General features: G+C 42.0%; 1 protein-coding gene across 2 annotated transcripts in view; it reads right to left on the bottom strand.

The window, feature by feature from the left end:
* The window catches only part of NEB (nebulin), a 234,272-nt gene that overhangs the window by 56,344 nt on the left and 163,294 nt on the right, over positions 1–14,634 (bottom strand). For both annotated transcript variants that reach the window (XM_027775357.1, XM_006157632.1), the window contains 11 exons: positions 14,356–14,460; positions 13,087–13,194; positions 11,842–11,946; positions 11,636–11,740; positions 10,905–11,003; positions 10,458–10,568; positions 4,582–4,686; positions 2,848–2,952; positions 2,491–2,595; positions 289–393; positions 32–136 (listed from right to left, as the gene is read on the bottom strand). In XM_027775357.1, the coding sequence (XP_027631158.1) occupies positions 32–136; positions 289–393; positions 2,491–2,595; positions 2,848–2,952; positions 4,582–4,686; positions 10,458–10,568; positions 10,905–11,003; positions 11,636–11,740; positions 11,842–11,946; positions 13,087–13,194; positions 14,356–14,460 (1,158 nt within the window). The remainder of the gene's footprint in view (positions 1–31; positions 137–288; positions 394–2,490; positions 2,596–2,847; positions 2,953–4,581; positions 4,687–10,457; positions 10,569–10,904; positions 11,004–11,635; positions 11,741–11,841; positions 11,947–13,086; positions 13,195–14,355; positions 14,461–14,634) is intronic.

Below are 14,634 nucleotides of genomic sequence, written 5' to 3'. Positions count from 1 at the left end.
AAATGGGAAAATAGAGGGTGTCAGGACTCACATCGCTGACTGCGTCAGTGACTGCCCGGTGGTGGAAATGCTCGGGGCGATCAGGAATGGACCTCCAGATTCCCAACTGGCTCATGTAGTTCTCCTTGTATTTCACCTGTTGAAAACACAGAATAGTATGGAGGTTTAGTCGAAATGATCACAAACATGTCTGTTCTCTCTGAAGAATTCTAGTAAAAGTGATTTGGGTTTAAAAAATGATGGTGTGTTACAGAAGCCTGCGCAAGTAGAAATTGTTTACGGACATACTTTACTGATGTCATCTGTGACTTTGCGGTGATAAACAATGTCCAGAGCATCCTTTACAGTATGGTATTTCCCCTTGGTCTTTTCAAATGTTTCTTTGTAGCGTAGCTGGAAAGAAAAAAAGCACATGGTTTATAAATTTTACCGAATTAAAGAATTGAACTCTTTTAAGCTTCAATTCTCTTGAGTCTTCTCCCATGAATAAATTTAGGTAAAATTGAAATGCTAATTCCAGATCCTGGATGAGAAAAAGAATATGAGGAAAAAACGAATGGGAAAAACGAATGAAATTGAGGCAAAGTATGGAATTCAGTTAATAATAATGTATCGCTTTCGGCTCACTGGTGGAAACAAATGTAGGAAGGTAACATAAAGTCTAACATTAGGAGAAACTGGGGTGTGGGGTATATGGGGATTCTCTGTACTGTCTTTGCCACTTTTCTGTAAATCTAAGACCACTTCAAATAACAAGTTTATTTAAATGTAAAACAAATAAACCAGAAGCTCCTCTGGGAGGAAGAAAACACAAACATAACTTTTTGAGCCCAAGACATATATATGTACATGGAAAGGGAAGGAAGATCTAACTTCTAACTCCTGGTATTAAAGTGCCTTCTCCACCAAGTGGAAATTTTTTTTCATGTAATCCTTATCTCTGGGATAGTACAGGAGAAAATAGCTCCAACTCTAACCTAAGAAGATCATAGACGATTGGTCTCATCTTCACAAGATGAGTGCTTTTCTCAACAGTCTGTTTTCACACTCAGACACCTCTTTTGTGGTAGCTGAGACAACACATAATGAAAAATGTCTTTTCTTTGACTTGTGTTTTTGTTTTGTTTTGTTTCTTTAGATGGATAATCTAAAATCCCTGAGCTCTACCTATGGCCACAGTTGATACACTGAATTCAATGCCAGTACTAGGCTTGCTACGTTGGATCATTTTAAAGACTGGGTTGATCAGAATGGGTACTGATAAAGCCATAGGGATAAGGCTGTCCAATGATGCATAACGAGCCCCAGCAGGCCAGTTTCACTAAGGCCACACCTGTTAAGGTGCATATTAAGTTAGTTCAAATTAATATTCAACAGTAACCTAAACGTGATAAAGATGGGAATATCACAAGATTTAAATATCCTAGAGCCTAGGTTTTGAAGGGAGCATATGGTTTTCTTGGCTTATAATTTAATCACTAACTAACATCATCTCTTTCTAATTAGCAAGAGTCCCCTTTGCTCCAAATGAACATTAATGACAAAACTGTGGAACCAAAATATTGTTCCAATTTACTGTACCCCTCACATTTCTGCTTAGGGATCTCTGCAATTACCTTAAGATACCTTGAAAGCCTAGAGCTATATTGTGAAGTTGAAGGGTTGTGGGGCTGGCTCCAGCTTTTGGCTTGGTTTAAATGCCGACACGTCCAGGACACTAGGGGTTCAGGTTCTGGTAACGGGTACAGTGAATTCGTGGCTGGCCTTTTGAGACACAGACTGGCAAAAGCTGGCTATTTACCCCAGATGGACTGATTTCACATCTTTATTAACAGACATCAATATCATTACCATTAAAAGTCAATCTTGTCCATGATCATGTGATATGGGAAATGAAAATCTGTCCCTCTTAACTCTAACTACTGTGTCATGTGCATTCTCACCTAATCTATATTTCGGCAATTAAGAAAATAAGTGGAACAAACATTTTATGAAGAACACTGGAAGTCTAACAGTGTATTAGAAACACTACACACATTTTCTTATTAGTCTTATTTAATTATCATACTTTTCATCCTCATTCACATATAAGAAAAATGATTCAGACATTAGGCAGACTATATAGAGTGTTACAGCAGATAAGTGGCACCAGCAGGATCTAAATCCATGTTTGGCCAACTCCAGGACCCTGATTTTATGGATAAGTTAGTTGTTAGGCACCTCTACCCTAGGACATGCTACCAAAGAATTGCAAGGCAGGAGAATTTGCCGGGAGAGAACTAGGAGAGTTGGCTTCTAGCATCTCTCATACTGTTCTTAGCCACGTTGCCTGACTGGTATCATCTGGGCCTGTTTTGGGTTTGTTTGTGTGTGGTTCCCCTAGCCCCACCCTGGGCCATATCATGAGCCATAACTTTGAACTACATGTATAAATGCAGCATCTTTTGTTCCTTAGCTCTCACGCAGTGGAAAGAAGGCAAGGGTGCTCACATCACTGGCATTCCAGTAAGCCTTCTTGGCTCTGATGAGGATCGGCGTATCCGGAACTGGGGTGTACTTGTCCTTCATCTTTTCATATTGAATCTTGTACTTTTTCTAATAAACAAAAGTGAAAGAGAGAGATGAACTTCAGTTCATACGTTTTCTTCCCTCCTAATTCAAAACCGTGTCCTAGAGATAGTGAAAGGACATGAGGTCTCATTTTAAGAGAGCAGCTTGGCCTTCTGTGTTTTAATGATGCTGAGCACAATTTATAGTAATGAGCTCTCTTGGCAGAGGTAGTAGATGAAGGTTTTAACCAAGTCTTTTTCTTTACCCTAGTGGCTCAGCATCGAATTCTCATCTCACCTCGCTGACCATGTCCTTCACGTCCTTAGCATGCTTCAAGGCTGTGGTCTGGTTTCCAGCATGATGGTGGGGTCTCTCTTTGGTGGCAAGTTCAACGTACAGATACTGGACAGTAAGAGAAGAATGTGAGATGTTACAGTGGTAAAACATTCAGTATTTGTTATTCAGTCCTCTTCATTCCTCTTTAACCATTAAAGAGAAGAGTGGTGTCTATCTGTAATCCTATTTTTTATTTTTTTAAATTGTTATGTGTGTTTCTGTTCATTTTTTTTTTTTTTGAGAAGTTTTTGCTATAGGGCGCGTGCGCTTACCAGAAGGACAAAGAGACAGAGAGACAGAAAGCAAGAAATAATCCCCCAGGGGAGATGGCCACTCCGCAATCCCTTCTCCTCCATTCTCCTCTCAGGATCTTGGGCATGTATGCACACATGCCTGGTGTGAGTTTAAGCCACCAGGTCCGGGACTTGAACCGCGGTTGACTACGTGGGAGTTCAACGACATAGCCATTACACTAACTGCTGGTCCCAATTTTTTCCCTGTGTATCTCACATTTGAAAACAGAAGCATATGCTTCTGCTGAGTATGGTCCAATCTAAAGTCTTGTGATAAAATTTGCTAATAGAAGAGCAAGAGAATTCTGACAGATCCTTCGACATATTTTGCCTCCACTTTTTGCTCCATGCAGGCATGTGGTTTTGATTATCTAAGGACAACTGCTAGAGTTTATGAGGGATCAAGCAATCATTTTCACTGCTTGGAGTCCAGAGATCACTTCTCCAATGACAAAAGTTGCATAGCACTTAGAAAGGAAGATGTGGCATCCTTTGCCCACATAAAACATAATGAACCATAATTATGATGCCCAAAAGAAAACTCCTTCTTGAAGTGCAGTGTTCATGGACATGGTTGCAGCCGGACAACAGAGGGTGAACGTTTGCTCCTGGCCAGGAGCGGTCAGGCACACATAACAGCCCCCTGTGAGGCCAGCCTGGCAGGGGTAAGACTTTTTATTAGAAAAGGCCTTACCTGACTCTGAAGCTTCTGCCCTCGCTTGGCTCTTAAAAGATCAGGCGTATCAGGGACTGAAGTGAAGATGGACTTCTGCTTCTTGCCGGCAGCTCTGTACACCAGCTAGGTATAAAACGAGGCGTCAGCATCACTTCTGCTTTATCGGCACGTTACATTCTCTGCAGATGCCTTTAGTGCATACTCGGAAGAGGCAGGGAGCCTCCTACTGCAACAGCCCCAGCTTCTTCCCAGTAAACTGATCATTTATTTACCTCCTTGGCCCTTCTTTTCTTTCTCCCCTTGTATCAAAATAGGAAATATGTTCTACTCTGTTTGAAATCCAAGCCTCCTGCTGTATTCTTGGTTCCATCCTCAGCTGTCTGTTTTTTATTTTTAAATTTATTTTTATTTTTTAACATTAATATGCTATACATCATTACAGTATACAAAATGAATTTTTCATCCAAAATACACTGTCTGTTGGCTCAATAAAGCACATCAACATACGTGTTATCAACAAACAATTTTTCATTTAAAACATAATGAACCATAATTATGATGCCCAAAAGAAAACTCCTTCTTGAAGTGCAGTGTTCATGGACATGGTTGCAGCCGGACAACAGAGGGTGAACGTTTGCTCCTGGCCAGGAGCGGTCAGGCACACATAACAGCCCCCTGTGAGGCCAGCCTGGCAGGGGTAAGACTTTTTATTAGAAAAGGCCTTACCTGACTCTGAAGCTTCTGCCCTCGCTTGGCTCTTAAAAGATCAGGCGTATCAGGGACTGAAGTGAAGATGGACTTCTGCTTCTTGCCGGCAGCTCTGTACACCAGCTAGGTATAAAACGAGGCGTCAGCATCACTTCTGCTTTATCGGCACGTTACATTCTCTGCAGATGCCTTTAGTGCATACTCGGAAGAGGCAGGGAGCCTCCTACTGCAACAGCCCCAGCTTCTTCCCAGTAAACTGATCATTTATTTACCTCCTTGGCCCTTCTTTTCTTTCTCCCCTTGTATCAAAATAGGAAATATGTTCTACTCTGTTTGAAATCCAAGCCTCCTGCTGTATTCTTGGTTCCATCCTCAGCTGTCTGTTTTTTATTTTTAAATTTATTTTTATTTTTTAACATTAATATGCTATACATCATTACAGTATACAAAATGAATTTTTCATCCAAAATACACTGTCTGTTGGCTCAATAAAGCACATCAACATACGTGTTATCAACAAACAATTTTTCATTTCTTATGTCTTGTATGTTTTGCGTTTTTTCTTTTTTTGAGCTCTGTTCAGCAGTTTCCCCTTCTCCTCCATATTGTCCACCTTTCCTGTTTATCCAGCCCTCTCCCCTTATCTGCAAACAGATACAAGTCCCTTGCTTCATTAAGCCTTTTCCAACCCCTAGCTAGTGGTCTCCTTCCTCCTTAGCCAAGCCTCTTCAGTGTTTCATTTTGTCTCCTCTTCTGATTGATTTCTGAAGCCGTACTTTGACTCCTGCCTGACCACCAGTAAAGTCACTCTTGTGAAGACTACCAACAACTTGACTGTCAAATACAAGAACACTTCTGTGTAGCAATGAAACCACCCAGCCATTTGATTCCTGAAAGCTCTCCTCTCTGCCCTCCATCTCCTCCACTCTCCTCTAGGTTACCTCCTATCTTTCTAGACACTCCTCAGCGTCTTCTCCATTCTCCTTCTAGGATTTTGGGCATGCACATATGTGCCTTCCCTTGAAAGTAGTTTTCAGCTGGAGATAAGAGTTGGCCCCTTTTATGGAGCCAGCAAATTGTATGGTGGTTAAAGTGCTGGAATCCCACATGGCTAACTATGGTGCGAGTCCCAGACCTGGTGGCTTGAAAATCATGCTGTGTGTAAATGCATGCCCAAAATCCTGAGAGAAGAATGTAGAGAAAGGATTGCAGCATGGTCATCTGGGGGTGATTTCTCACTTTCCCTCTGTCTGTCTGTCTGTCCATCTGTCTGTCTCTCTCTCTGGCAAATACACCTGTCCTATGGCAAAAATCTAAAAAAAAAAAAAAAAAAAAGAAAAGAAAAAGAAAGAAAGAAAGACAGACAGACAGACTTGGCCCCTTTCATCTAATACATTCCTTTCCCTTTGGGTGACCTCATCCGTACCTGTGGTCTCAACTCTCATGAGACGAATGACTTCCAAATCTACATATTCAATATCTCTCCTGAGATCCAGACCACATTTCCAACAATGTTCTGAATTGGGGTGATGTATTATGTTGACCGTAGTTTGTTTCATTGCTCTTCTCTCTGGGTTAAACCTGCTTCTTTTCCTATTTTCCCGATTTTGCTAAATGACTCTGTGATCTCACATCCTAGATTCCTCCCTTAACCCCACATCAAAATGGACATGAATCATGGGCTCTGACTTTGTGATGTTCCTGAAAACGGACTCTCCCCTTTCCCACTACCATACTAGTTCAGCCTTCTACTTGCTTATCTTCTACATGTCCTTCAGTGCTTCCTAAACTATCTTTTTAAAAAAAATTTTTTTTTTTTTTTTGCCATAGGGCTCATGCATTCACCAGAGAGATAGAGAGAGAGGATGAAAAGAAGTGAGAAATTATCCACTAGGAGAGATGGCCACACTGCAATCCCTTCTCCTCCAGTCTCCTCCTGGGATTTTGAACACACACACAAACATACCCAGTGTGAGTTTCTAGTCTCATTTTTAATATTCTTCCATACTCCTCATATTCTTCCATAGAGCTCATCATGGTCATTTCTGCAATTCCCAGAACTCATTGTGGTCATTTCCACATGCTGTCCTTCCTGCGGATAGTGTTTGCCTAGACTCCTATAATCCATGCTGTCTGCACCACTTAATACGTAGCTGTCTGTTTCCTCTCTCAGACTAGGGGCCCATGGAGCGCAGCAGCTCAGTTCTATGGTCCCTTTATCACCTAGTGATTAGACAAAGTCGTTCCTGAGGAGTTAAATATAATAAGGCTGATTAGAAAGAACACAAAGACACCAAATAAATTCTAATGATCAGTAGAAAACCAGTTGAACAGAAAAAAGGTAAGAAATAACTATTATATGTACACATATGTATATTCATATTGATTACATCTAAATTATATACAACTGAAAATTAAAACAGAGCTCATGTGCTTGGGGCTGCTTAAAGTGTTACAACTGAAAAGAAATAACCTAAATAAAAATTTAACATTTTTGGGACTAGTAAATGGCATAATGGTTATGTCACTAGACTCCCACATAATCAACTGTGATTCAAGTCCCAGACTCAGCAACTTAAAACTCATGCTGAGCACCTGTGCATGCATGCCCAAAATCCCAAGAAGGGAATAGAAGAGATAGGTTTTCGGTGTGGTCATCCCCCCTGGGGAGTGATTTCTTGTTTTCTGTTTCTCTGACAAGAGCATGCACCCTATAGCAAAAAATCTCAAAAAAAAAAATAGTTTCTTCTAGGCTAAATTTTGAAGGAAAATAAATGGACAAACTAATAGAATATTATGATTAAAAAGAGTCCATCATCTAATTTAATTCTCTAGCTTAGGAAATTGGAATGCTGAAGTCATCAATTATAAAAGGTCACACAGGTAATTGGAAATAAATCTGAGACTGAAACTCCGTTCTCCTGTGCCATTTCTATTATTCTCTCTGTGTTATAGTTCCCCTGTACTTAGGTGTGCATCGTGTATGCTTCTTGGGTCAACATCCTTGCTTCCTAGCACTACAAGTGTAGATAGTATGTCAAGAAGCAATGGCAGGTGGTGTAGTGGTTATGTGCTGGGCTCCCACATGGTCGACCACAGTTTGAGTCTCAAACCCAGCGGCTTGACACTCACAGCAGGCACATGTACGTGTGTGCCCAAAATCCTGAGAGGAGAAGGGAGGAGAAGGGATTGTGACATGGCCATCCCCCTAGGTGGCCACTTTCTGTCTCTCTGTCTTCTGGCAAGTGCACAGATCCTATAGCAAAAATCTCTTTCTCAAAAAAGAAAAAAAAAGAATGTATACAATTTAAGAACAACTCAAAAGTGAACTTGAACTTCCTTTGGGTATCAAACTTTTTACTAAGTCAGTGTTTCCAAAATTTTCCCAATATAAAAAACTCAAGGTCTTTTTTTTTAAGAGAAATTTTTGCTATAGGGTGTTTAAACTTGCCAGAGAGACAGAGTGACAGAGATACAAAAGACAAGAAATCACTTCCTTCCCAAGGGGATGGCCACATTACAATACTTCCTTCTCCATTCTCCTCTTCGGATATTGGTCATGTACATACATGCACCCATGGTGAGGTTTTAAGCTGCTGAGTCTGGGACTCAAACTACGGTCAACTATGTGGGAGTCCAGAGATGCAAACAGTAGGCCATCTCATCCTTCAACGTCATTATTAAAAACAGATTTGCAGGTTCTACTGACTTTCTGAATTCAGGGGAGTGGCTTGGATCAGTATTTTTTTTTTTTAAGGTTTTTACCAAGGGTGTGTGTGATCTCAGGAGAGAGAGAAAGCTAGTGAGAGGGGAAGTGAGAAATCACACTCTAGAGGGGATGGTCATGCTGCAATCTCTCCTCCTCCATCCTCCTCCTGAGATTTTGGGCATGCACACATGTGTACTTGGTGTGATTTTCAAGCCATCAAAATTGGAACCAGAACCATGGTCAGCCATGTGGAAATCCAGCACCTTAACCTCCATACTACCTGCTGGCCCATGGATCAATATTTCATCAACTCTAGATCATTCTTACCGAGAAGCAAATGTGGTGGAAACTGTGCTACCAACAAATGTTCATTCCTCTTTCTCAGTGTTGATTCATAATATGTATAAAACCCCAACAGAATTGGAAAGAGAAAAAATAACTAAAGTTTTAGCAATTCTGAACCCAGACAGTAAAGGGAAACAAAGGTAGTTCAGAGATACTTTTACTCTGAAACAGTTTAAGTTACCAAACATTTTTCCTGTCTGGTAGCTGGAAGGAAGATGTGATGCACCAACTTTCAACACTGATTGCATATTAGAATATTTATGAGGAGGGCAGTAGTTGGTGTAGTAGTTAAGGTGGTGGCCCCTCATATGGTCGACCATGGTTTGATTCCCAGACCTAGTGGCTTGAGACTCATGCCGGGTATGTGTGTGTGTGCATGCCCGAAATCCCAAGAGAAGAATGGAGGAGAAGGGATTGTGGCGTGGCTATCCTCCTGGGGGGGGATTTTTTGCTTTTTGTCTCTCTGTCTCTCCAGCAAATACATATGCCCTATAGCAAAAATATCTCTCTCTTAAAAAAAAAAAAATCTATGGGACAGCTAAAACATGGAAACAGCCAGAAACAGAGATTTGGAGTCTTGTGTGGTACCAAGGGTTGGAGCACACTCAAGAGTGGGTTGTCAGCATCCCACAGGTGATTCTCAACTCAGCCAGAGTGAAGAAGCACCACTTCATGGAATGAAAGGAACATAAGCACTCCTCTCTGAGGCTGAACTAACACAGGCAACATTTGAAATAACACGAGAAGCAACTAGGCTCAGTGTAGCCCCTGTACGATATGAAATAGCCGTTCTCTGACGGGCTCGCTTAGAGTGAAGGAGACTGCACATACCCTCCACTGAGGGCACCACTTGGTGTGCCAGGCATCTCTAAGTCTAAGAGCACAGGGTTCCTAGTCAGCAGCCATCAGAGCTATCGAGCATGGTGAGTGGCCTGGCAACCAGCGCTCAGCCTGGCTTAGTGAAGATTGATGAAGGAAGCCACAATAGACTGATGGTAGGATGAGAATGGCCAGCTGACTATTAGAAGAGTAACTACTTATACTTGTGGAATGCCTTTATCTTTGCAAAGTACATTATGTGACTGCCAAACATGAGCAGGTCCGTGGCCAAGGCATTATGGGACATGTGTAAATAAGATGGGGACCAACCCTCAAAGGGATGACAGTCTAGGTGAGAGGACCTGATCTATATACAGATAACTGATAAGTCAGGAGCCTCAATGCCTGGTGGGCAGATGAAAGTGAAGTTAGGTCATCTGGAATTTACTTAGGGGCAGCAGAGTAGGGATGCCATTGAAGATTTCTAAAATGGCATCGTCGTGATTAGGGTTCCTGACAGTAGGGATTAAAGACAGAAAAGGTTTTAAATTAGTATAAAACAGAAAGACTTTCTTTATTCATTTAAAAAAAATTATGGTTGTTTATTTTTATTTATTTCATGAGAGAGAGAGAGAAAAGGGAGGAGGAGAGACAGGCTCCTCCAACAGTCTTAGTTGGCAAGCCCAGGGAGGTCTCAGGATGCAAACCCCAAACCTTTCCCATGTGAGTCCACCTGGCCGCATTTTCTAATCTATGACATCACATAGAAGAGCTCAGCAGCCCCAGGCACAGGATCAGTAATCTCGTTCTATCAATGGGGGACAAAAAAAGTAAACTGAGGCAAAGTGAGGTCAACTGACTCGTTTGGCATAGCCACTCTGCAGTTAAAGGCAGAGGGAAAATCTTTTATCTGCTGCAGTTGCCTGAAGAAAAATCACTAAAGAAACTAAGAGCTGTTTGAAATATTTAGTTTGTGCCAGTCAATTTAGTTCGCTTGCGGTGACAGGTAACACATTCTTACCTCGCTCAGATGCGTCTTCAGCTCCTGCACTTTTCTATACTCCGGAGTGTCAAGCACCACTTTGTATTTGTCACGCATCTTCCTTGCATTATCAGTGTACAGGTAATTAGACTTTAAAAAAAGGCAAATACAAGTTGATTAATCATTGAAGGGGCTGCATGTCATGGTGACTTTCAAATGGCTGGCATGTGTAAGCTGAGCAGGCTCATTCTGTGTCCTGGGTGGAATCCAAGGCAGAAACAAGACCAACTGTCATGTGAGCTCATTCCCTTCCACGGGAAGTGTAAATCATGATAAGCAGGCCACAACCTGCCCAAAGGGTTAAGGATAAGTTTCCCCTAAAAGCAGCCGCAGGATAAGATTCTTTCTGCCCATCTCCTTTAAGCTGGTGACAGGGTGCAAGGCAGCTGTACAGGACAGCCATGTGTTGTGAAGATGCACACTCACCCAGAGCTTCCGCAGGTGCCGGGAGCGGACCATGTCAGGAGTGTCATACAAGAAGCAGCCGAGTCCCCTCAGGATCTGCAAATCCTCTTTGTATTTAATCTGTGGGGCAAACACAGAAACATGGTTGGTCATGAGAAATGTGAAGATGGAGTAGTGACATTTCTCTATGGATGTTGGGTCTTTCATTTGGCTCACCACATCCACTCTGTGCTGAGTTGCTATAAACTCAAGTCATAGGGTTTTTTTTTTTGTTTAAGTTTCTAACCTTGAGCTGAGGAAAACATGATTATTGTTTTGTTATTATTATGTTGATGGGAGGAAAGCACAGATTGGAGGGATTGGTCTTGTAAGAGAAGCAAACATCCAAGGAGAATCTTAAAAATTACAGCAGAAAGTTGCTAAAGGGGGTTGGGTAGGGATGAGCAGGAGGAGGATGCTGAACTTGACCTGGCACAAAAGCCACTTAGAAAATGAGGAGTTGGTAATGATTCAGCATCAAATGTAGGATGATGGTCACTGAATGGCAGCAATTCTTGTATTGCCCAAATGACCCCCATACCATGGTTTCCATAGCCGGAGATTGGTGGAGCTCTACCTCCACACTATTTCACCTCCAAGTTGTACACTTTGCTTACAAGTACTTAGTGGAAAAGGCTAGTCAAAGACTATTGGTTGTTTCAGTGCTAAAAATAAGCATGCTTCTTGGTAAAAGACCCCTTTGAGATGCTTACATCGCTGGTGATGTCTCCCACGTAGCGACAATGGACCACTTGGGGCGTGTATGGCAGGGAGATCATGTGACCCTGCATCTTGAAGAAGTCTGATTTGTAGATCAGCTAAAGACAAAAATATCCAAGAAAACATGTATCAGAGCCCAAATGGTTGACATTCATCCCTGGGCCCCACAACCTGTCTTCTCTCCTAAGAAAATACCCACCTCACTGACAGCTTCTTGTGTCTTCTTGACTTGGCGGATTTCAGGTGTGTCAGGAGTTGTGTGAATCTTGTCTTTCAGCTTGTGGTATAATTCTCGATACAGTCTCTGCATGGGTGGAAAAATCATTCCAAGTGTTTACTGTGAGCTGATGAAAGTTTTCACTAATCAATAATTAAAAACTTTTATGTAAAGACCCAAGAGAGGAAATATTGGGCATATAGAAAATTATTGAAGTTAGGAAAACAGAGAAAAATAATCCTTGTTTCATTTAGATGAAGAATTCTGAGCACAAAACTTTTCATTAGCTATCAGATGGCTGCACAGTGAGAGGACACACGCAAACCAAGAGTGGAGGAAGAGAACCAGGCTCATGAGTTAGACTAAGATGCAAACTTCTTAAGGGTTTTTGGGGACAAATATCAAAAGAAGAAAATTTTCTTTCTTTCTTTTTCTTTTTTTTTTCTTTTTTTTTTTTAGTTTGAATTTTGCTATAGGGCACATGTGCTCACCAGTGAGGAAGAGAGAGAGAAAGAGAGACAGGGAGAGGGAAGGTGAGAAATCACACCCCAGAGGGGATGGTCATGCTGCAATTTTTTCTCCCTCACTCTTCTCTCAGGATTTTGAGCACACACAAAGATGTGCCTAGCATTTTTGTTTGTTTGTTTTGTTTGTGTTTAAATTATTTTTTGCCATAGGATGTATGTGCTTTCAGGAGACAGAGAAAGGAAAGTGAGAAATCACCCCCTGGAAGATTGGCTATGCAGCAATCCCTTCTCCTCCATTCTGCTTGCAGGGTTTTGAGCACATGTGCACATGTACCTGGCATGATTTTCAAGACTCCTGGTTCAGACTTAAACCACAGAGTCGGCCATGTGAGATCCAGTGACCTAACCACTACACCTCTTATTGACCCAGCGCCTAGCATGTTTTTTTAATTCGCCTATCCAAGATGTGAACCACATCATCGACCATGTGGAATCCAGCCAGAAACCACCACGTCACCAGCTGGCTCAGGAATTATTTCTTTAGAAAATGTTTACATCATAAGCTATGAAACTGAGTCTCTGCCATGGTATTACTAAATACAGGAAAACGTTGTTGAGGGGTACCACTAGCAAAGGGTGACAAAAAGGACCCTGGCTGCAGATGTGCACGTTCAGAGCTGAAATATAATGAATTCTTAGTGTATTTCAAATTAGCCATGGTCTTTAAACCTGTCCCCCAGAGAATCTGAATTCACCGTACCTCGCTGGTCACGTTGTTGACTCTCCGGACGTGGACAAATGGAACGTCTTTGGGGCCTAGCGTGTACCCATTTGCCTTGATGTGTTCATAGGCTTCTTTGTATTTGAACTGCAAAAGCAAAGACAGGGTGAGATCTATGATGAGGAAACAGAGTAGCATTGCATTTCCCAGACATTTCTCATTACATGTCTCAAAGAAAGCTATCACCTTTATTTGAAAATTGCTCTCTAAGCACAAGGAAAGATCACTGAGAAAATTTCAGTGTTATTCCAAGTCTTGAAAATCACCTGTTGTATAATAAAATCAGGTCCAGAAAGAAATAAAATCCAATGTTGTTTAGGAGAAATCTATTGATAGGCAGCTATGCAAAATGCAACAACAACAAAAAGTCTGTATTTTCAGCCCAGTGTGACTAGGCAGTTTGGAAATATAAGAAAAAAATAGTTTTAAGACTGATGAATGACTTTACAGACTAATTTTTGAAATGACTTGTTGGATGATCAAATCAGTGACTCTATGGTTTGGGAATGTATTATCAGGACACAAGCCCCTGCCTAACTAGCAGGTTTGAGCCTCAGGACTCTGAAGGACAGCTTGAAAGGGAGGGCTTATTCTTTAGCCAGTCCTGGTCTGTGAATAAGCGTTGCAGATCAGAATCACTGGGATAGCTAAAAGTCTCTAAGTCTTGCCCCTGGAGTAAATTTATCAAGTCTCAGTCTGGAACTTCTAAAAAGTACGGCAGAGTAGTAACAGAGTCTACACCAAGGCAAGCTATAGAGAGTGAGGGTGTATCGACTTCTCTCTGCACTGGGCACAGAGAATACCCAGGGAGGGAAGTATCAGAGCCAGCGGCCAGGCAGGAGGTCCTTTCTTTTCAAAGAACGGTGATCTCATATCTTCTGTCATGAAACAGCAGATGACAATGCTATCACCATATACCAGTAGAGTATGCATAAAGTTGCATTTCCAGTGACAGGGTAATTCAGAATGCACTAAGGACAGCAGAAATAGAAGCCTCATGGCAGCCCTGGGCACCACCACGCCCGAAGCTCCCACGAACATCCTATCCTAACACATTGAGCCACCCCAGACAGCTGATTACAGGAGCCAGTTCCTCAGCACCCTTGGAAAACGTGCTGCTCCCTCCCCCATTTATCATGTTGAACCTTTAGGGTGTGGCTAGAGGAAACAGACTATTAACTAACTTTAAAGTTACTCCCCTCCTATTCCAGCTCCAGAACCCTTCTCAGCAGGGAAGTGACCACTCACATAGCTGCTCATGTACCGGGTGTCCTTGCTGTGCTTGAAGTGCGGGGTGTCCACCGGGAGCCTGTACCCGGTGGGCAGAGTGCGCAGGCTAGTTTTGTATAGATTCTGTGGGACCGAGAAAGAGCAGGTTAATGACACCTGGCATCCAAGAACTCATCTGGGTTCAATCACATACAGTTCCTGTTAGGTTTGGGATCAGATATGTAAGGTACTTAGGCACACTGAATTGATTTCAGGAAGACATTAAGTGCTAAAAGTCATGAAATGGGTCAGGTTAGT

Source organism: Tupaia chinensis, unplaced genomic scaffold, assembly GCF_000334495.1.
Source record: "Tupaia chinensis unplaced genomic scaffold, TupChi_1.0 Scaffold000549_1, whole genome shotgun sequence".
Taxonomy (NCBI): domain Eukaryota; kingdom Metazoa; phylum Chordata; class Mammalia; order Scandentia; family Tupaiidae; genus Tupaia; species Tupaia belangeri.
This window is presented reverse-complemented; position numbering and strand designations above follow the sequence as displayed.